At 37.9% G+C, this 24,346-nt stretch overlaps 1 protein-coding gene across 3 annotated transcripts in view; it reads right to left on the bottom strand.

The window, feature by feature from the left end:
• LOC134817117 (ankyrin repeat and fibronectin type-III domain-containing protein 1-like) overlaps positions 1–23,864 on the bottom strand; it is a 28,343-nt gene extending 4,479 nt beyond the window's left edge. The window contains exons 1-9 of one of the 3 annotated variants that reach the window (XM_063826225.1): positions 22,852–23,088; positions 22,630–22,724; positions 22,148–22,179; positions 17,884–17,948; positions 17,508–17,631; positions 17,177–17,280; positions 16,933–17,051; positions 15,027–15,099; positions 14,563–14,676 (exon numbers count right to left, since the gene is read on the bottom strand). In XM_063826225.1, the coding sequence (XP_063682295.1) occupies positions 14,563–14,676; positions 15,027–15,099; positions 16,933–17,051; positions 17,177–17,280; positions 17,508–17,631; positions 17,884–17,948; positions 22,148–22,179; positions 22,630–22,724; positions 22,852–22,861 (736 nt within the window). In that variant the 5' untranslated portion in view covers positions 22,862–23,088. Of the gene's footprint in view, positions 1–14,562; positions 14,677–15,026; positions 15,100–16,932; positions 17,052–17,176; positions 17,281–17,507; positions 17,632–17,883; positions 17,949–22,147; positions 22,180–22,629; positions 22,808–22,851; positions 23,089–23,575 lie in introns of those variants that run through there. The other 2 variants (XM_063826226.1, XM_063826224.1) reach the window with 2 other exon arrangements.
• Positions 23,865–24,346: the final 482 nt, after the last annotated feature.

Raw genomic sequence — 24,346 nt, 5'->3', positions numbered from 1 at the left:
TTTGTTGCTGATGTTATTGCCTACCGTAGAAATGGTATGTGTAGTATCGGCGTATCTTCTGCAGGTCAAGATGTTCCAAATATAGCGCCTCAAATTACCGATCTTCAAGATGTATATGATCGGATTGATTGTGCTATTCAATGGGATTGAGTAGACGACGACGAAGCGGCCAATTTCTTTATAATAGGGAGTTTCCTCGTTAAACCATGCTTTGATAATGTTTGCTTTCTCTTCGCTTAAACTTGAGACCAACTGATCAAGCATCAGCAGGCAGAAGGGTACATTGAATACGATGTATGCAACTGTTAGAATGACTATGGTAATAGTTGCTGATCTTTTGGATTTCAGAGCTCCTGCACGGTGCATATTCCCAACTTCAGTATTACCAGAGTCACAGTGGGTTGTATCGGTCTTTAGTTTCACAACTGATATCAAGCAACTGATGACAATTGGAAATAAGGGCAGGATAAAGGGCAGAAATATAAAGAATATGTATATAACTATAAACTCCGTGCCAGAGAACCAGATACTCCAGGCGCATGTGCTATACTCAGGAAAGTAATTATACCGTCCCGAACCACCATGGTAAAGACTGTTGTACCAGCAGTACCACCAAATATATGACAGCAGGAATGAGAAGGTGTCGTTTTGTTAGTGTTAAGAACGGCAGCGAGAGTGAAAGAGTCCGGCAAATACTCATCAGTCCGACTGCAAACACTGACAATCTTATCACAATCTGCCATAGATAGCCCCATATGTTACACAGGAAGCTGACAGAGAAGAAAAGCTCTTTTCCATTTGATAAGTTAGTCATTGCGATGGGTAGACAGAGCAAACATATCATCAGATCTACTATATTCATGAATATATAAAGGAGGGAAACGTGTGTCGGTCTTTTCGAGTTTTTCGATGAAAAGTAAGCAGCGGAGAAGAGGTTTGCTGGAACACCGAGGCAGAAGCAGAAGACTGATATGGAACTAAATGGCCAGTAAACGTAAGGATATTCAGTTGTTGTCGAGGTGCTTGTTGTCCCGGCCCTTGTTGTCCCGGTGGAATTTAATGTCATTTTTCGATCCTTGATTGATAGTTATGATTTAAATTATTGTACCATTTACCCATCATAAGGGGTCGTTCACATATTACGTAATCAGCCGAGGGGTGAGGGGGGTTTCCAAATGCTTACGGTTGATTACGGCGGGGGGGGGGGGAAGGGTTTCGGCCGTTGATTACGTAATCAAATTTTCTTTTTTACCCTCTAGAATAATAACAATTTGACAATATTTTAATTCAAATTCCACTCAATTTCACTCTGATAGTGATGAAATTTAGAAATTGATCGAATATCCGGCTATAATAGTAAGTATTTTAGAAGTTGCTTGGCCGGATATCATAACAATGATTTCGGCTCATCATGATAGCATGATCATGAAACGTAGCGAAAAGTTTTTTCTAGAAAAAAAAGACAAGGTGGGGGGGGGGGGGGGGTCAGGCCATGATTACGTAATATTGCTGTCAGGAGGGGGGGGGGGGGTTGGGTCTTGATTACGGTTGATTACGGAAGGGGGGAGGGGGGTAAAATTTGCTAAAATATTGATTACGTAATATGTGAACGACCCCTAACCATCATACCATGATAACGCACGTTTATTAAAATTGTACATGAGGGTCAGTGTGAACTTTTAAATTATGAAAATTGCATGAAAGTAGCAAGATAGTGAATAAAGAGACAATATAAAGGAAAGAAAGGAACTACTACTAAAGGTACTATAATTTTGTGATAATTTAAAGGTTTCACAGTTAAGAGATAGCAAAAGAAAGACTAAAGAGTATCAGCATTATAGTTTTGCTCCATATATCTAATTGCAGCTTCTTTTCTTCGGAGGAGGCACTGTCTCTCTGAGATGCACTCTAACACTTTCTGGACTCCAGCTCCAGATTGTAGTTGCGGGGAGACTCACAGCCTTTTTCCGGATAGGAACAGGAGAATTACAAGGTGATGTTATTCTCCTTGCTTTTAAAGATGCGGGTGACGAGACGTTGGGATTAAGATGAATCGTATTTCCTTGTAATCGCTGCCCTCTAGCTGCACGAGGGCTGTTTTGAAATCCCTGAGGAAATATAAATAAAAGAACGGGACGCTGCGTTTAATTTCGGAGAAGGCCTTGAAAGAGTGACAAAATTAAACTCAAATTAAGTTGCAGAGGCTTGGACATTTTAGAAGTCGAAATTTTGAATTTGTGCCTGATGGTGTTGCCTACCGTAGAAATGGTATGTGAAGTATCGGCGTATCTTCTGCAGGTCAAGATGTTCCAAATATAGCGCCTCAAATTTCCGATCCTCAATATGTATATGATCGGATTGATTGTGCTATTCAATGGGATTGAGTAGACGACGACGAAGCGGCCAATTTCTTTATAATAGGGAGTTTCCTCGTTAAACCATGCTAGGATAATGTTTGCTTTCCTTTCACTTAAACTGTAGACCAGTTGATCAAGCATCAACAAGCAGTAGGGTACATTGAATACGATGTATGCGACTGTTAGAATGACTATGGTGATAGTTGCTGATCTTTTGGATTTCAGAGCTCCTGCACGGTGCATATTCCCAACTTCAGTATTACCAGAATCACAGTGGGTTGTATCGGTCTTCAGTTTCACAACCGATATCAAGCAACTGATGACAATTGGAAATAATGGTAGGATAAAGGGCAGACAGATTAAGAACATGAGCATAACTTTATACTCCGTAGACTCAAACTTGAACCAGATACTCCAGGCGCATGTGCTATACTCAGGATAATACCAATATCTGTACCCGAACCACCATGGTATAGACTGTTGTACCAGCAGTACCACCAAATATATGACAACAGGAATGAGAAGGTGTCGTTTTGTAAGTGTTAAGAACGGCAGCGAGAGGGAAATAGTCCGGCAAATACTCATCAGTCCGACTGCAAACACTGACAATCTTATCAGAATCTGCCATAGATAGCCCCATATGTTACACAGGAAGCTGACAGAGAAGAAAAGTTGTTTTCCATTTGATAAGTTAGTCATTGCCATGGGTAGACAGAGCAAACATATCATCAGATCTACTATATTCATGAACATATAAAGGAGGGAAACGTGTGTCGGTCTTTTCGTGTTTTTCGATAAAAAGTAAGCAGCGGAGAAGAGGTTTGCTGGAACACCGAGGCAGAAGAAGAAGACTGATATGAAACTAAATGGCCAGTAAACGTAAGGATATTCAGTTGTTGTCCCGGTGTAGGGACTAGAGGTGGTCTGATCTGTCATTTTCCGATCCTTGATTGATAGTAATGATTAATGAAGAATTGTTGGAAAGGTGCGGTTTAAAATTAAATGTTACCATCATTGCCATCTTTAAGGTCATAACCTTATGCTATAGAAAATAACAGAAAACTGAAAGCCATGGAAATTATGACCAGTTTTTATTTAAAGTTTAACTTTATTTAAATATCTCAAAATATTTGTTCACGATCTAATCACCATGTGACTCCGAAACCCAAGGGCCTTATTGTCAGTCTCCAGGCATCTGTAGCTACTACAGGCGGAGAAGCGCAAATTACCCGAATTTGATTTGGCAATTTTTACGAACTTTTATTCATCGAATATTAATTTTGGTCCATAAAAAAGGGCAATGACTATGAGATGCAATTGAAATATTTGTTGGTCGCATTTTAGCTCGATTAAACATCGATTTTAACGATCTACGAATTACTGTACGGAATAAATAACTCGCAAAGATGAACGAATAATATCCTACAGATACCTCAGCGCAGTATTTGAGCCTATCACTCCGCGGTGAAAGAATACTATAGACTCAGATTGAAAATTATATCATTACAAAGCAACATTAATTATCCCTTTAGAAATGGAACGTTTTCTTTGTCTTACTAATACTTCCAAGCTTTACTTTTAGATAAAAAGCCATTGAATATACTATAGTGAATATACTTGCTCTCCTTTCAGGTTTAACTGTTTTTGATAGAGGGAGATGATCCAATTTACCGCTCACCTCGATCCTGTCCGACTCACCATTGTCGCTCTTAGAACATATTATACTAATGACTTGCATTCAATTGTTTAATTGATTGATTAACCCCTCCAATACACAGGACAATACGTTCACAAAATCAAAACCTTCCTTATAGAAATCAAGACTGGATATCCACCGTCCACGTCCACCCTCAATAAAGAAGAAGAGAAGAACACCCAACACACAGGATCTCCTTACTCTTACTGGAAGGGCCCCGTTTTGTCCCTCCTTTATACTATCTATATACTTAATTACTTTCATTATGGTTACTATTTTTCCATATTGATATTTTTTATACCCAGTCTGCTCTGTGTGTTTTAGTCCGGGCCTTGATTCCTGGCCCTGCCAATATTATACTTATCGTAGTGACAGAGCTTGCTTACTTTTGATCATAATGGATCGTATCCAAAATCATTTTTAAAGCAATTCATGATCGAGTCTAGTAAGGTAATACCAAATTTGTCATTATACTTTTTTGGAATGATAAGTGAGTTTCGTCTTGACACACGCTACAACCCCTTTTGATCCCGCGCGCGGCGGCCGGCCGGAAAAGCAAAAGCAGCTAATAATAATATAATTTGAACTACAACATAATGTCTGATGGTTGAATATGCCCAAACTTTTTTTTTAAGTGTTCGAATTTTCGGTTAAAATTTTGTTTGGATTGGATTGAGGGAAGTTTACCGATTATGTGATTCTAATCGCTCTTTTGCTTGCCGAAATAAGCGCTAAAAACCATCCTTCAGTCATGTTATGCGCGGCTCATTGTCGATGAAGCACGCCTTAAAGCTAATTATAGGTCAGATCTTAGTAACACTAACAGTATTATTAATGATTTTCGAGCGTGCTACACTCGATCTTCGAGATTTTTCTAAAAGACAGTTGAATAGAAACCCGCTTCTACTAAACCCGCTTCTACTAAATCGCTCGCCCAAATTTTAAGAAAATTCTTGTGAAAAGGCTAGGCTCTTTGGGTATGAAATTGGTGTATTTTTGGTTATGGTTAGGGTTAGGGTTGGGATTAGGGTTTATGTTAAACCGTTTTTTACGGCTGCAAAAACCATAAAAACCAAAGTCACGTGAAATTTTTAGGCGAGCGAATTAGTAAGAGCTGTTGAAACCACCTTGAATCAATGTATTTTCGGATGCTGATTCCGAATCACCCCTTCCCCCTGATATAGGGTTAAAATGCTCCCCTGGCGAGATAATGACGAAAAACTGTCTTGATATGAGTCATATTATGATATGAGTCATATTATGACCATATAAGGAAGTTACTCTAATTTTCGTTATGGGTAGGGTTTCAGTATACTGTATGCTTTTGTAAGGGAATGGGTGAGGGTGAGGGTTGGGATCAGATTGGACTCATTAGAGGGTTTCAGATAGACATTAGACATTCAGGGCCACCTAGAGAACGGGTGATAAAGTCACGTGACAGTCGATCGTAGAGTGATTAATCATCATCCGATGATTTTAGGGCCATCTGTTATAGGTCTCACTAATTACTATTCATATGACACGTGACTCTTATTTTCTAGTCGTGTGAAGAGCCGGTACTGATTACAGTAACAACATCAAAAAGTCTGCTGTAATGTAGACGTTTTTCTCGAAAATTGAAATAAATAAAAGATGGATACGAACCATGGCGCCGAAAAAAAAACATTGTGTAAAATAAAAGCTGTTCTACTGTCTTAATAATTTCGTAATCATAATAAAAATTATCTATTGGGATTCATGCAGTTATCTATCGGGATTCATGCAATCAAAGAATAACGTCCTTCGTGAGATCAAGTCAGCGTGGCAAAAGTTTAGAATTTCTTGAGGCTGAAATTCTATGTTTAGGCCTGAGCTTGCTTGTAATCGTTTGCATCGAATAGGAGATATTTGTCTTAGGCGGAGTTATCCCTCCGCAAGTCAGAGCGTTCCGAATGTAGCATCTGAGACTCTTGATCCTCAGAATGTATATAAGAGGGTTCACTGTGCTGTTAAGCGGGATTGAGTATTGGATGAAGAAGGAGTAGATCTCCAGATAATAAGGAGTTTTTGACCAGTTAAACAATGATCGGATAATGTTTGCTTTCCCTTCGCTTAAACTGTAGACCAGTTCATCAAGCATCAGCAGGCAGTAGGGTAAATTGAATACGATGTATGCGACTGTTAGCATGACTATGGTAATTGTTGCTGATCTTTTGTTTTTCTTAGCTCTTGCAGCGTGCTCGTGCCCAACTTTTGTATTACCAGAATCAAAGTGAGTCACAGAAGTCTTCAGTTTCACAACTGATATCAAGCAACTGATGACAATTGGAAATAAGGGCAGTATAAAGGGCAGTAATATTAAGAACATGAGCATAACTTTATACTCCGTACCAGAGAACCAGATACTCCAGGAGCATGTGCTATTCCAGAAATTGTATCTCTTCCCGAACCACCAAGGGATAGACTGTTGTACCAGCAGTACCACCAAATATATGACAACAGGAATTAGAAGGTGTCGTTTTGTAAGTGTTAAGAACGGCAGCGAGAGGGAAATAGTCCGGCAAATACTCATCAGTCCGACTGCAAACACTGACAATCTTATCAGAATCTGCCATAGATAGCCCCATATGTTACACAGGAAGCTGACAGAGAAGAAAAGTTGTTTTCCATTTGATAAGTTAGTCATTGACATAGGGAGGCAGAGGAAACATATCGCCAGATCTACCGTGTTCATAAATATATAAAGGAGACACACGTATGTCGGTCTTTTCTTGTTTTTGGAAACGAAGTAAGCAACAGAAAAAAGGTTGACTGGGACACCGAGGCAGAAGCAGAAGACTGATATGGAACTAAATGGCCAGTAAACGTAAGGATATTCAGTTCCGGTGTAGGGAGCTGTACTCGAGGTAGTCTGATCTGTCATTCTGGGTCTTTCGCAATCCGTGCTAAACAGTGATTAATGAGGAATCGGTTTATTGGGGGCGTAATTTAATTAGTTCAATGATTGACACCCAATTCTCTCTGCCCATAGAAAGTTAAGTAGCAATAAAAATCTGCAGAAATGATAGAGGGAAAGAGTGAACAATCATCAACAAATTTTCTTTAAGGCAATCTCAAATTGTTTTAAGCTTTCAATCAAAAGGGTTTAGGTTTACTATTTGATTGATCAAATTATCACGAATTTGGTCGAATACCAACAACAAAATCAAACTGGAAAATCACGATTTCAAAAAATGCAGAATTTCAAAATGTGGTAGTTCTTAGGACTGCAAACTAAGAACCAACAAGACGGTGAAATAATTAAAGATTATTGAAGATGAGCACCGGTGGGCGATTTTCTGGGATCGTCTGTAGTAAGATTACGTTTGATTCTAACAATGGTTGACTCTTTGTAAGTCATTGGTTTCTCACCATCAAAGTCTAAATTCATGAAAGTAAATCAAAAGTTATGAGCGTCTATTTTTCAGTGTAAATTATGAAAATCTTCATGAAAATTGTCATCAAGGTTCTCAAAGAGAGCAAATTATTATACCACAACCAACATGCTAACTGATCTATAATAACAAACGTCAGGTGGTAAAAGTATCAAATTCTATTTACGATTCTACAGTAAAAATTTCGCGATCTATGTTGAAAACTAATGACCTGTTGTTCCGAGACAAATTTCAAAATAATTGGTTATTCGAACGTGTGGTCACGACCGTGCATAATGGATGTCAGGTGGGATTTGTTCATTAAGTTTGGAAAATTGTATTAATATGATTATATTCGAGTACAGCAATATATAACATGTAACTATGAATTGTGAGTTCACTTTCACGTTTAAGAATATATAATTATTGAGCGGCCTTGTTATGACGACACCTGCATCCCTAACATGTTGCAATGGTATCGCGGGTAAGTTTTAAGTTGCTGGAATTCTCCTAAGCTAAACTTCGAAAAACACAATAAAATTCCGAGAGCTTACAGAAAATTGTGAGAGAGCGTACTGTACATTCACTACATGAATGTAGCCCAAAAAGCCAGTGCTGTCAATATCTGAGAAATAACGGACTGGTCCACTGGAAAGGGTGGTGAAAAGCGACTTCATCATAAACCTATACTTAATGCGAAGTTAATACTGCTTACTTTTCGTAAAGGTTTAGGATTGATTAGTCTCGACCTTCAGACAGTCAATACTGTGAGGTTTCTAGTTGGCTTTGATGGTAACATTTTAACAATTATACGGAACTTAGGAATGACAAAGATCTCTGAAATGTTGCATGGAATATTTAAAAACTCTTTGCACGGTTAAACACCCATAAAAGTTATATAGAATATTCCAGTTTCTCAAGGAATTAGGGCCATCGGCCATAGCATCGGCAAGTCAAGCGATCTTTCCCGGTTAACGTGATGTTGATCCAATGGCCTATAATTTGGGAGCACTGGACAGGTGCAGAGTGCAGACAAACAGCATTCAGACACGGAATAATTGAGCAGCAAAATGGATTGCGTAATATATCATGTGGCGAGTTCGAACTGCAATATTATAAGGGTCACTGGTCAGTGATCAGGTACGCTTTTGAGCACTAATCAAATATCATTGTAACTAAAGACTCATCCCAGGGCTAACAGTAGAGTTCCCACCCTGCCATTGCCAAGGTGGGAATGTCTTGGTAATACCTGACTAGAACAACATATTTGGACTACCTGGGAATAGTCTGGGAAATTTCATCCTGAAAATTCCCAAGGTGGGAGAACATGTTCAGAAAAACAATTTAAAATGCTTGCCACTTGGTAATGTTCTGCTGTAATTGTATAATCACGTGTAATGGGCACTATCTCAATTACTCTCTTAGAATAAATTACAAGTTTAGAGTTTAGAAGTTATAATACCACCATTAACTGAACATCAGGGGAACACGGAGAAAATATCACGACATTATGGCAAATAGGTAACGATCGAGATCTTATGCAGCTCCATAAGCAAGAGAAGACTATTTTCAAGAATTAGGATATTATTGTTAGTTTTCACAACAGTCAGGTATATAGTCATCCAGGATGCAAGACTGCAAGAGTGCTGCCCATTATGATATGAAGATGACGATATAATATATATATATCATATATATACATATTATGTAGATTAAGATATATCACAATGTCAATAGCTAGATTCGGATAGAAACGGAGATTCATCGATCAGATTTGAAGCGTCACAACTTGGGAAACAACAGTGGACAGCCTCACAGCTGGGCTCGCTTACCCGTGAGACTACAATAACTCCAGACTATTCCCTGACCTCATTGAAATCAGGCTGGTGTCTCGAAGCTTTCATTTTACCATAAAACACTGAAATGTGATACAGAGGGAGGGTTCCGAAGAGAAATAATTGCTGCGGTTAACCCTGTAAATCACAGCTGCATTGTGAGTGATTCTGGTTGTATATAAAGTTATCTGACATCACCACTCGCCGGTGCTTATATCAACGGAAACAGAATGGAAGTTTGGCTCCTGCTGCTACCTAGTACTAGTACAAAGGACTCAAAGATGTAATTTTTGCACCTGGTTAAAATCACCAACCGTCAAATAAATCTGAGTTAATCTGCAATCGATAGAACTTTATTAACTTTGATGGTCTTTTAACTGCATTAAGCAGCGACAAGTTCGCACTAAAAAACGATCAAATTGCATTCGAAATGCTCGAGTACACTGCACACTTGAATCCAAAACATCATCGGGAGAGCGTATTAGTTATTGAGCCACTTTCAGCCGCCGCACTATATCCAACAAACTTTGAACTGTTAGGTCTTAAATTGAATTTATTATTTATTTATCAATTTCACTTGAAAACAATCTCAAGATTCTGACGGATGTGCACTCCAAACAGAGCCAACTAACTTTATAAACTGAAATGTGAAAACTGTTTTCAGATCAAACTGCACGCAGGGTCGGTCAATAAATCAGGTTTTATATAACATTATTTACTGCTCAGCTAATGGCATAACAGGAGATGAGCAGTGCTGTAATTGGTTTTTTGACGTAACATCCCAAACTTCATTAAAATCGCTTAGTTACGTACTACATAGTCTTATTGCATTTTTCCTACATAAGATCTGTATTGAATATGAAAAAAAAAGATATGCCTATCTCCTATTGGCTGCAGTTAGCATCTGCAGCCAATAGGAGATAGGCAATACCATTGACTTGGTGAATCCCCTCCAAAGATGTTAAGTATGATTGAATTCTTAGGGAAGTAGTTCACTTTTTATGAAACGCTAGAGAAACCATCGTATTTCCGAAAGCAATGTAACATTTAAAAAAACATTGATGCATAAATTATATTGTTTTAAGAAACATGAAAAGTTTCTAGAATTGAATCATTTCCACACAATATTTCAAGAATTTAAATGCGTGAGATAATGGAAAGCAGCTGTTCAAAATAGTGTAAAATTTAAATTGTGGGTATAGTGTAATATCTATTTTAAAACAGCTAACACTGTTTATTGATTAATTAAAATTCATGATGTAAGAATGTAAGTTATTGATGATTGATTCTTTAATGTTTTAATGAGAAATTCAGTTGAATCAATGAAACGAATCGCACGAATTGAACTTTATTTTACTACAAAAACGATCTCGGGAATTATTTTTGTGGTAGAAGCACAATACAATTGTCTCTACTGAGGACTAAGAGTCGGATGTGCATACGATTATCTACGTCCAAGGAGTCAATGAAGGTCAATGTAGTGTGAGTGGTTGTTTAAGATGATTTGTTGCAACAAGCATAATGATAATCTCTCCCAGTGAATTCTGGTTGTTCAGAGGTCAGGAATGATTGCTATGTCGGGGATGAGCGAGAAAATCTGCGTCTAGGTTTATATCATAATCACAATCCCTAAAACATACACCGTACACGGCATCTATTTTTGGCGATAGGATTGGAAGTGATGGAACACAATACAATTGTCTCTTAAGCGATGGGTAAGAGGCGGATGCATACGTCAGTGGGGTCAATGCCAGGTATAGACGAGTATGTTGAAGGGGCGAATCACGAATGATAAGTGAGTAGTAATTATTTAAGATTAAAAGTATGCATGTGTAACAGTTCCTAAGAAGCCTGGCCACTAAATGTAGAGTTTAAGGTAGACTTCAAGGTTAGGTTAGGGGTAGGGTCGACCCATTCTAAATTTCTCAGGCGTGCTGGAATTAAGTCTATTGAAACTTTCATCGGTCGGCTAGACTAAGGTGGTACGGACACGTTGTCAGAATGCCAGAGACACGGTTTCCCAATTTTTTACTGGATTGGAAACCAAACTATGGAAAAAGACTGAGAGGACGACCCCGCAAAGGCTGGATGGCCTGTATACTCGAGGATGCGGCTGACTTTACAGGTGTCGATAACATCAGCATACACGCAGAAAACAGTTAGCTATAAAACGAGTGGAATGGAGGAACATGTTACACCGTAGAAGAGATGTGTGTGATGCAGGCCACTCCAACGACTAGGAGGAGCATGTATGTATTCTAAACAAAGGAAACATGGAATTTCTAAAAATTCAATTTAAATACCGTGAGAACAACCCAGTGCTAGACCTACGTCCTACATATGCAAAATACTGAACCTTCCAAATTCTAGCATCAAACAAAGAATGACAAAAAGAGCCACGCTTTGTCATAAACGTGTCATATTTTGGTCAAATTGATCGAGCATCAAATGGAGCATTAGCAATCATCGAATCGACCAACAGGATTTAATAAAGTTTTGACATTCACCGCTCTTTTACTGCATTAACACAGCAAAATGTTCGCAAAAAAACTTTATCAGATTTCATTGCAATGGATCGGGGATCAAACACTCGTTATCTTGTGTTAAAAGTATATGAAATTCGAGTTTGTGACATACTTTTTAACATCACGCTATCTCCAAAGAATATTGCACTGATATATTGATTGAATTTGATAGCAATTTAAATAATACGTTAATTTATTATTTAAAAACTACGTTAACGAACTAGATCACGTGATCATTATAAAGCGTCATAACCTATCTTTTATCAGTTACAGATAGGCAATGTTTGTTCACCTGTAAAAATAATTGAATAATCAGTAACGGTAAATTATTTTGGTTAACATCTTGAAACTAATATCGGCATTCGTCACAATCAGGCCATAAAAGAAGACGACGTACATTAATGATTGCTTATAAATGAGAGTGTCGTACCCCGTACCAGTCGATGCTGTAACAATCTGGAGGCCACGTACACTAGACAAGTCTAGACTAAAGAGAAAAAAGAGAAAGATAATAGAAATAACCCCACATCAAAAGTCTAAGTAATCGTAGCATCAGTTTGACCATATTATGTCTATTATAAATCGTGTGAGGCGTGAGTGCCCCGTGCTTGGCAATTAGTACTCTGTTACAATTTTAAACGTTTTAAGCAAAATATATTTGCTAGGTCGTACGGAAATTAATTGCAAAACAATGGTCTAGTGACGTAACGTCTGTGGGTTTTTTTGAAGTCTCATTTCCGGTTGTATCATACGCCACAACCCATACGTCACAACCCATACGTCACAACCCATACGTCACAACCCATACGTCACAACCCATACGTCACAACCCATACGTCACAACCCATACGTCACAACCCATACGTCACAACCCATACGTCACAACCCATACGTCACAACCCATACGTCACAACCCATACGTCACAACCCATACGTCACAACCCATACGTCACAACCCATACGTCACAACCCATACGTCACAACCCATACGTCACAACCCAGATGTGTCTAATAAAGAATAGCCTTTTATTTTCGCAATAACAGTTTAAATGCATCAATCAATGACTATAGATCGTCGACGTAATCATGATTGTTAACATAATCATGATTATTAGGCATCATGTAGCCTCCAGGCTCGACAAACCCCGACAAACCCCGACGTCGGGGTTTGTCGAGGGGTTTTGCCTCGAGCCCACCGCCTACATGAGGCCTTCTTGTATAGTGTTTTTCCACGTAAAGCTTGATGACTCCGTCTCGGCTTTTTGTTGGGAGAAAAAAAAGAAAAAAAAGCCTCCAGGCTCGACAAACCGGAAACCCCGACAAACCCCGACAAACCCTGACAAACCCCGACGTGTCGAGATATGTCGTATCATGTCGGGCCCACCGGCTACATGATGCCTATTATTGGCGCAATCATATTTGGTAGGCCAAGTCTTTTGGCCATAACTCTCAAGGCACCCGGTCCATAGATCCATAATAAGCTAATACCTTATCACAGTCATGAGTAACGCAACCATGGAAACAACAGAAATCATCAAACAGGACAGCAGTTAACATGAGCGTGCCGCAACAAAAGAAGAAAAGCTTTAACTATTTAACCAATTATGCTGCCGACTAAATTCTCTATTATAATAGAAACAATAGCAGCAGTTTGTTTTGTAAGCATAGGGACGACCGGATTTTGAGTAATTAAATTGTACTGAATATATTTATTCGTGCTGATTATGCAATCATTAATCATAATTCAGTCTTCTGAGCGAATGAGCAGATGCAGTGGGACCCATTTATCTACTTTCCCTGTAATTACGATCATTTTAGGGAATCATGGAAATCTATAGGGCAAGTGTGACTATCAAGTATGTGACTATCAACACTGGTGTATAATTTACTCACCAATTTCTCTGTTTGAGTGATAAAGAAAGTGCACGTTATATTGCGGAAATTTAGAAATATTGGGTTTGCACGGAACTAAATGAGCTTAATGCTGAATCATCATAAGACACGAAGGACAAGGAGGCAAAATGCCAATAAATTGGCGTTCCGAGCACAGTGTAAAAATAACTAAATAACAATTTAAAGCCAAAGTTTCGATTCTGGAACTGGAAATCAACATGGAAAATTATTCAACTCACGTAACCCAGTTTCGCTCGGGTACGGAAAATAAAAGAAAGGAGTAAGGACAGCAGAAAATACTGAATTATGATATCACGGGGAATTGACACAAATTATTGAGAAGAATTTGCAATGGAGTGGCGGTGATCAAATCACGAGTTGGCTGACGATGAAGCTAAACCAATGAGATAAGCTTTACATTGTTCACGTGAAACAATTTTTGAATTTCACTGGTTACCGTATTTGGGTGGCCCGGTGGCCGGCTGTTTATAACATGTTGTGTCTAGCCTCATGTCTTCAAATTTAATTTTGAGAACCTACAAACCTCTGCCTATGATTTGACCTAACTAGAAATGTAGGTCATTGAACACAACTCACAAAATATACTTCAAATTTGATGTTTAGTCGCTGGGGAGTGGGTATATAGGGCATAATATAATAATTAGAATCTTCGATACGGTTCGACACACGAGTATTTTGAATTGTAGATAATTATGATTTAACGAGAATTCATCAAAAAATATCTGTGGTGGTCCGTCAGTTTTGAATTTTGAGGACACATCTCAAACTCATCATCAGCACAATGACAAAGAAAAGGCCTTTACCAACCTTAGTTAAAAAAGCATCCAACAGAAGATGACTAACCTTTGTATTGAGTGATGAGGGAGTGCTTGCAGTCAGTCGGCTCGTAACACTCCAGTTTTATACTCGTGCTGCTGAGGACGGATGCAGATACCCTCTGAGGCATCCCTGGTAACACTGAGGGTATGTTCTTTACACACTACACACATTACACATTACACATTACACATTGCATATTGCACATTACACATAACACATTACACATTACACATTACACATTACACATTGCACATTGCACATTACACATTACACATTACACATTACACATTACACATTACACATTACACATTACACATTGCACTTTACACATTACACAATGCACATTGCACATTACACATATATTACACATTGCACTTTACACATTACACATTACACATTACACGAGGGGATTTCCAGGATTTATGTATGCTTAAAATAACTTACGATCATAAATCTAATGTTAAGTGTGTGGCGATTTAATATGTTACCTGTGTTCTTGAGGGTAGACAACATCCGATGATATTTCCACAATTTCTGATCTGTATCAGATCCTTTGCTATCCTGCAACAAAAAACAAATGTCAACCTCACGACATACCCAAATAATGATATGCAATAAAACTTTCTAAATACGTCTTGAGGCATGAGCCGTGAAATGAGCTGTCGAGACAAAGCTATTCGTTCAGAGAGTCTATTTTAAATTGCATTTTATTGATCGACGTAAAATTAGGTTATTTTAAAACCGTTGACAGCGTTTTAAATCCTTTCAAAACGAGAGGTACCAGGTCCCAACCAAGGTAAGGACAACAGTAAAAATGAAAGACGACAGTAATAAAACGAAATTGAGGAGAACAAAAATTAGACAAAGGCTAGGGACGAGCGTCGTGCAATGTAAGCAATAAAAGACATGGCGACCTTAAGCTTTTGGCAACCATGGCAACTAAAAGTATTGTCCAATCACAGAAGCATTTTGAGTGTCACGACTTAAAGTATTGCCATGCACATTATTGCCTTTACAAGCAGAATGTTTTTACGTGTTAAAAGTACTTTAATTACCCCACTCTGGGAGAGAGGGGGGTGGCAGACGACAAAGAAAACAGTAGGTACAGTAGGTACAGTAGGTACAGTAGGTACAGTAGGTACAGTAGGTACAGTAGGTACAGTAGGTACATTTGGTACACTAAGTACTGTAGGTACAGTAGGTACAGTAGGTACAGTAGGTACAGTAGGTACAGTAGGTACAGTAGGTACATTTGGTACACTAAGTACTGTAGGTACAGTAGGTACAACCTGAGATACTACCGGCTGTACGTGGTTACCTGTACAGTGTATGTGGTCCTGTACGCGGTAAATTGTAATAATAATAATAATGCCACCACTATTTTACATTCTGATAAATGATAATGACCAGAACTAAGGGCCCTGCTGCCCTGTCGTGGAGTTAGTTCTAGTAGCAGAGTCCCGGCAGTATAGACTATGAAAATACTAAGAGCGAACGGTGTAAAATAGACAATTATTTTGAACTTGCACGTCCGTTTTATTGAACAAAGTCGAACAATCAACATGGCTTAGAAGAGGATAAAGTGAAGAACATCGCTAACTCAATTTCTCAACTGTTTCAAGGGGAAAAACTCAATTTCTCAACTGTTTGGGGAAAAGCGTCTTTTGCAGTTACGCAATCATTATTGTGCTTGTCAGCTAATACAGGGTCTAGCGCTCCACAAGGCGAGCAAGGTAATAATGGTTATAATGAAAATGAGCATGCTTCTTTTAATATTACAGCGAACAATTAATAATGTTCTCAAACCATGCTAGGGTACCTCTATTGCAGAGAAATTAAATAATGTGCTTGTCTTGTCAGTCGATGATATTTGAATGAAACCCCAATTTTGGGACAAGGTGTTATTTTCTGAAACTCCTAAAATAAAATAAAAGGTTTCAAATGCATTAAAATATGACTATTATTATTAGGTATGTCATCTACTTAAATCTGAAAATTTTAATCCTTATCAGATGTAACCGAGCCGTTCGTCCAAATCAAACGAGGGAACTTTTACCCAATACCAATGTTCACAAAAATTAACTATTTACATTCGGAACATTGATCAACTTGAAATAAGGTTGCAGTTCATATTGAATCACTTAAAAGCCCGGAGTAGCTTTATGAAGTTGAATGAATTTAAAACCCAACCATTTATGCCACAAATTGCGGCTGAATTCAAAGTGATTCAGTAACTTTGAGGGCTGAGTTTTAAAGTGGTCTACATATTAATCTACAGTATAATATATTGATTTTAATAGTTTAAAAAATCGACAGAGTACAGAAATGAAAATATAAAATGTTGTCTTATCTTGGAAAATCAGAGGAGTTTATCGATTTATCAACGCGACATACCGGTGGATCGGAGGTCAGGGAGAGGGTACAAGGATTGCTGAGAACATTCGTTCGGTTTATCTCAGTTTCTTGGAGAAGTGCCAACACGTGCTGGTATCTTACTCCAGGATCCTTCATATCTGGAGGAGTTGGGTTTCACTTGAGAAGTTGTAATGTTGCTGGAGAGTAGCGAGGAAATTACAGTTATAGTATGAGAATGAGGAGTGATTCCTAAAATATAACCACATTCTACTTCAAAACTCACATCTCATACTTTCAGCAGCTCCGTGATGTTGTAGTACCCTAGCAACGGGAGTATCACCCAGCAACAGAGACACGTCTAACGGGGTCATCCCTTCCTCGTTTAATCTGAAATCATTTCATGAGAATGGGGAACGTGATGTCTATTATAGCTACGGAAAGTTTCATTCAGCATATTAAAATTTTATGGTTTAAGCCCAAAAAATAGGTTGAAATTAATAGATTTCGAGAACTTAAACTCAAACTATTTGTACTCAACTATCTTGTTAGTTACTGATTAAACCAAAATATCTTCGCGGCTAATTAATTAATTAACTTATTAATAGGTATGTTACCCATTGATCTGAAGTCCAGGACAGGTAACAAGGGAGCACACTTTGCTGTACCAACTCAGCTCAATGGCATCGAACAGGGCAAATAGATCCTGCTTACTTGAGTTCAACTGAGACTTGTGACGATCTGGCGGGGGATTAGTTTTTGATTAATTTATTATTAAATATCTTTTAAGGCACAATCAAAGTGGGGTCAGGGGCTCTAGGAAGTGAGATCACGACCTAGAGTCCGGACCCCATTAAATAAAATGGTTACCGATCAAATGAATAAACAGGTTTCAAGTTTCAACACACGATTCCCACTTGAGGGGTAACGGAAAAGCTTAAATAATAAATCATCAGTCAGAACTGAACAAGGAAGTTTTTTATTAACTCCTACCGGTAGAATTTGACAAAAGCTTTCTGGAGTACATTTCATTAGATCCTGGCCATCTCTCTACCTGACTGAAAAAGAAGGCCTTTGTTAACGGATTTAAAAATATTTTGACACCCAAAATGCTCAAGTTATAATGTGAAGTTATAAAGGATCATGTACGACACTTTTATGGGAAATTTGAACGGAGGCTGATCGGTATTAGAGCAACTACCAAACGGTTAATAGGATTATGAACCGTGATACAATTCGTCAACCAGTCATGAATTTTTAATGGTTCAGAATTTCTAAATTATATCAGTATATGAGAAATTGAACCCCCGCTAGAAATTATGGAGCGGGAGAGGTCGAAAATAAACATGAAATAAAAAATACAGAATAAAGAATACATGAAATTATAATGCTTTTGGACACGAAGCATACATGATGGGTACATGAAATAAAAAATTAAGCATCAAATATACGACAAAATCAACGAAACCACTAAACATGTTAAAATGACAGCAAGTGTAACGGAATAAATTATAAATAATACATTAGTATCGGGCGTTGCCTGCTACAGGCTATTATGATATAGTAATACATGAAATATAAACCATCGCGGTTAAGCTTCTTATGGAACCACGTGGAGTCCAAAACTTTATCGTTATATAAAGTTTACAAGCCGGTTCACTCAGAAATCTGTGAGTAGTTTAAAATGCAGAAAATCAGAATGAAAAATCAGAGATAATATGGCGTAAACGTATTACACCTACATGTTACACTTACAAGCTGTTATGTAGAGAAAACCGCAAATACTAGCAGAAGATCGTGAGGAATTGCACAACTAATAGCAATAATACATTGTAAATTGCGGGACAAGCAACGAAAATATTTGCTTCAGAACACGTGTGCATAAATTTACAGATTTCAGTGTGCATTGTAAAGTGATTCAACACAGCACTAGGAGCTGAAATAAATACGGCACCGTGATATCACTACTTGCATGAAGGCATGAGAATGTTACGTTATGAATTCAATCATCTATATAGCTTCTGACCCTATTTTGTTGTATTAATTTTAATAAGATACAGCATCTGACAACAATGTGTTTTTAATAATCATTAACGTGCTTTTAAAAAAAAAATGTATATTGTTCATATATGCCTACATACTATTCTTGTTTAATACGGCTGAAGTAAACTGCAAATCAAACACTACAAGCAATGAACACAAAAAACAAGCACACAAAGGGCTCAATAGTATTTTGATGACTCGGGTGTCGGAAAATTAATTGATCTGATTAAAATAATTGGCAACTATGTATTTGATTGAATTACTTATGATCCATTATAAAAAGGTAAAAAAGGAAGGGTGTAGTCCTAAGCCGGGTTATTAAAGTCGTTTATGCGTTATTGAACTATTACTCAAGTAGTTTATGCGTTATTGAACTATTACTCAAGTAGTTTATGCGTTATTGAACTATTACTCAAGTAGTTTATGCGTTATTAAACTATTACTCAAGTAGTTTATGCGTTATGTATAGCCTATTTTTGAGTTCTCAAATTTATGGGAGTTACACAATCAAAAACTTTAACAAATCGCGGGCACGAATTATTAAATGCACTTAATTAAACCGATGGATGCATAAATCAAAATACATATCCCAAATAAAAATCTGATGTAAAAATCGCACTTCATAATTATAAGTGCCAAATCCAACGAACTTCTTGGAATAAGGTGATGGATTTAATTTTATTTCATTGAATACTGAAGCGAGACATGATATTTTAAGGCCAGAAGGGGGCCAGAAGGGGGCCAGAAGGGGGCCAGAAGGGGGTAAAAATGATTTTTTATAGTTTAAAATAATATGTAATATGTGATGGAGCAGCTGGAGATGAACAAGAAAAAAAAACTGCTTACAAATCTGACCTTGCGTTGCTCAGATTTAGCGCGCCAAAGTTTGAGGTTTGCCTGTAATTCATTGAAAATTCATTATTTGGGTTACAGTTAACCTCATATTTCAAGAACAGAGGCGAATATCAAAATTCTGTACATACCGTTTGTAGGCAGCGGCCCAAGGAACGCCTGTGCCAAGTCTCAGGTCCTCCGTCCTGGGTATGGCCAGCCTTTTTCAAAAGTCAAGGTTTACCTTATTTGAGTTATAGTTAAAGTTTCACATATAATTACAGGTATAATTAAACTTTGGAGCGCAATATCTCAGCAACGCAAGGTCAGATTTGTATGCAGTTTCTTTTTACATATTTATCTCCAGCAGCTCTGTCACTAAAAAACTATACAATTATTTTTCCCCCCCCACCCCATCTTAACTGTTGACATTAAAAGGCTAATGTCAGCGAGAATTCCTAGAAACTACAGGGTCACAGCTCTCTAGTTTCAAGGAATTCTCACTGACATTAGATTAATTTTACTTTTGTGAACGTATGTTTGTCTAATTGACTTGACGATGTTTTTTTTTTTTTTTTTTTTTTTTTAAGAGAGGCTGGGCCAAGATAGCCCACGAGAGGATAGCATTGAGATGCTCTGCCTACCTCTGGGGTGTGGCAACCTTGGGGAAGGTTGCCGGTGAAATCAGAGTGATTGGTGGAGGATGGTGTAAGATGATATATGAGTCAAAATGATACGCTTAAATGCCAGCTGGGTTTGGAAAAGTAAAACGAGACGAGACAGCATATGAGATAATACTTTAAGTCACCCCGGTCTGATCCAGCTCTTCCGGCACAATTAAGCGTTTGGTGCGGTTTGCGAAATTGACAATTGTGGTGATGTGTTGGTTGTCGAATATGTCATTGACAGAGAGGTAGTAGTCCTGGAAATATTGACCTCTAATTTGGGCAATAGCTGGACACTGTCCAAGGAAGTGTGAGACAGTTTCCTCTCCGTCGCCGCACATAGGACAAGCACTGGTGTTTGATTTGCAAATGGTGTGAAGGTGTTTGTTTAAGCCGCAGTGACCCGTGATGAGGTGAACTGCAGTTCTGTAATCTTGTCTGTTTTTGCTGAGTGTAGTGTTGAGGTTTTTGATGATTTTGGCATGCTTGTGGCCGAGTGTCAGTTTGGTGTGTCTGGGACCGTCAGTTAACCAAGTTTCCTGATTCAGTCTGTTGACTTTGTTGTCGATTTGACGATGTGCAGACGACATAAAATCATTTAACGCTTCAAGAAATGATGCTCATTTCTAGATTGGTTCAGTTTTGGCTGACAAGTTGTTGCTAGAGCAGGAGAGCGGGTGGAGTTACAAATTCCTCTAAAGAGAACAGTCAATCTCATTCTCAACAGAAAAACTACACAGTTTACATTACATTGCTTTTTCTTTCGAGGACGGATAGTAAACATGGGGGTTCCAGTGGGGGGGGGGGGGAGCAACGCCTCAAGGATCAAAAAACATATCGTTGATCGACAATCAAGCAATGGAAATGTACCTGCCTCAATTGTAACGACTCAAACTGAACCAGCACTACCAATACCATGACCGGCGAGATAATGCACTTTCTGAATATACGATGAATGATTAATGATTCACTTCTTGATACTCAATATCATATTGAATTTAAGCAGCTGATGGTTACGTAACTTTGCATTTATTAGTTGCATTAATGAAACTGGACTTAATATTGATAAATGAAATGTCGTAGTCTGAACCCGGTAGCTAAATGAATAAATCTGAACTAATGGCATTAAAAATCACTTAATATAAGATATCGATAGCAAACGTCTAAACCTTGATATTATCACGCACATTTAACTACTGATAACCACTACCTGAACCGTTTCAAATAGTTGTTTCAATTATTATACGCTAGGCCTAAAAAGATATTTGTTTCAGAACCTACTCTTCAATTGTATATAATACGAGAACTATAGAGCAAAGAAACAAACAGACAACATCACACAGAGCACACACACACAGAGACTAGATAATTTAAGCAGTGTGAAGCGAGATTAGCACAGGTGGCTACCGTTTTCATTCTCTGTAGGTGCTCAATGTAACTACGAGAAAGAGTGGGATTATGGTATTTTCTCTCTCCCGGTAACAGAGTGTAACGTCGTGATATTTTATTGATCTGGTTACTGGTGTGAGGTGCCTTGTGTAATATTGTATGTGAAGTTGTAATGTTATTTTGTCTTTTTTTCCCCGGGATATATGAGCAATTTCCGTCAAATTTCACACAAAGAATGTTAAAAGATTTAATAATATCAATTCGGAGATAATGATATAGCGTAAGTTGGTTAGCGCTGGTAATGATATTGAAAGAGAAGAGAGGCTTACCTTGTTACTAGAGGTTGTCTTGAGGCAGAAACCTGAAATGTATTAATACAATTAGTATTACTATAAATTAATTGTCAGTAGTAGTATATTTATTAATTAGTAGTACTTATTAGTAACTAAACATTATAAAGGGCTATCCCATGAACTGCAAATTCTAACCACTAGCAACTGTGAACTGACTCTATCGAGAAAAAAATGTTAGCGATTTTATCCTTTCTAGATCTGTTCTGGCTTCTCGTGAGAAAAGTGAGAGGAGCGACAGTGTTGCTCTGTAACTGAACACAATTTCAAACAAATGAGAAGTCTTGAATCCTAGTCCAGAGAATCTGGTCAGCCGAACTGCACTAACTTTTAGAAACTGACTATTAAAATAGGAACAGCCAGAAACCAATGGGATTTCCAGTTGGCTCCCAACAATGACAATGGCCCTTGTATTGTGACTACGAGGATATCTCTCAGCAATAAATCAGATAAGCACATACCATGAGTTTACCAAACAATCTGTATCTTCGGGGAAAACGAGGCATAGTAAACCACTTACAAATACGAGTGATACAAAATCTTGAAATCTCCAAGTCTTAAAAGAATAAAATGTCAACTGGCATGTCACTAAAGCTACAAATCTGATTGATCATACATATTAGTCCAATTAATTAAGGTAAAACGGAGAGGTTTATGTTTCAAGAAGTAGGTAATAATGTAACCTGATGACATGCGAGCTTCTAGATTAGTTAACAGCCGTACATTTGTTTAAATTGATAACATTATTAGGCAACATCAGCTCATCAACCATGCTCATCAACCATGTACAGAATGTAACCAGATGGATCACATGATATGAGTTCAGACGATTCAGATGTACTCAGACGACTCAGATGTGCTCAGACGACTCAGATGTACTCTGACGATTCATCAGTACGCATATCAAACGACATGCAACTGAGATTCGTGAGTTACTATTTATATAGTCACACGCGCTAGTCATTCACAGAAAATCACCATAGTTTCGAGGAAACTCTGAATCTCCAGAATTTGCCTAATCAACTCAACATGTCCTAAAAAACTTGGAGATCCATAGTTTGATGGAAGTAAGTCTGACACATGCAGCGCAAAATCTGCGACTACAAATATGACAAATATCTTAAACTTTCAGTAAGCAGACTGAACCCCTAGCGCCTAATAACTACCAGTACAGATACGGTGAGGGTTAGGAATGGGGTTCAGGCCTCAGGGTTAGGGTCACAGTTAGGACCACGGTTAAGCTAGCGGTTATGGTTAGGGTTAGGAAAAGTGTTAGGCATTCGGTCCGCCAACCTGATCTTTCTCCAGAAAATGGTGCAATTGTCAAAAGTACAGTAGGTTCGCCGATAATGTTGGACATAACTATACAATCTGAGCAAAATACAAAAAATTAACAATTACACTTACCCGTTTTAAAATAGAGTTGCAACAAACAGCAGAATCCATCACCAGCGCACTAAATACTGATAATGTGTAAAGCAATAAGATAAGACCAATTATTTTGTACACACACTTTCATGTGTGACACAAAGAGTGTTGAAATTTGAGTCATGTTTATCATATCACAAGGTAATGGCTGATATGTTATATAATATATTGTAAGGTTGGGGCAGGGTGCCATGGCAGCGAGGCGAGATTTACACCTGAAGGAGTGGAACCAGACAAATTAAGACAGGATTGTCATAAAATTTCAGTTAGTTTAAGGCTGATATATGTTACACGATATCTTTTCATTGGATACTTTGATCGGCTGTATTCGATAGCTGATCAGTTTAGCTGATTAATTTATGTTGATTGTGAATGTCATGAATATTTAAGTACTCTATGATTTGTTTCTGCATCACTGTTGTTTCGTCTGCCTATCGCATGTCAGTTTTTGGATTGCATGTTAAGTGTAATAAAGACAAACAAAATTGAAGATCTTATTCTTACAGAGTTTACTTCAAAAAATATCAACTATATTTCCAAATATACATCTACTATAATATATACTCGTAACGTTCAAAGAATTCTTCCGAATGAAATAAAACAGTCTTTTCTAGCACGTTATAATCGACCAAGATGTGTGTTCATCGCTCGAAAAGACTGTTCAAAAGTATGGTAGAAGAATATAACAGAACTACTATTATATATATATAATTTACATACAGTAATTTATGAAATGTGTGTCTGGGTGTG

The sequence above is a fragment of the Bolinopsis microptera genome, chromosome 6 (assembly GCF_026151205.1).
Source record: "Bolinopsis microptera isolate Bmic1 chromosome 6, MBARI_Bmic_1.0, whole genome shotgun sequence".
NCBI classification, from domain to species: domain Eukaryota; kingdom Metazoa; phylum Ctenophora; class Tentaculata; order Lobata; family Bolinopsidae; genus Bolinopsis; species Bolinopsis microptera.
This window is presented reverse-complemented; position numbering and strand designations above follow the sequence as displayed.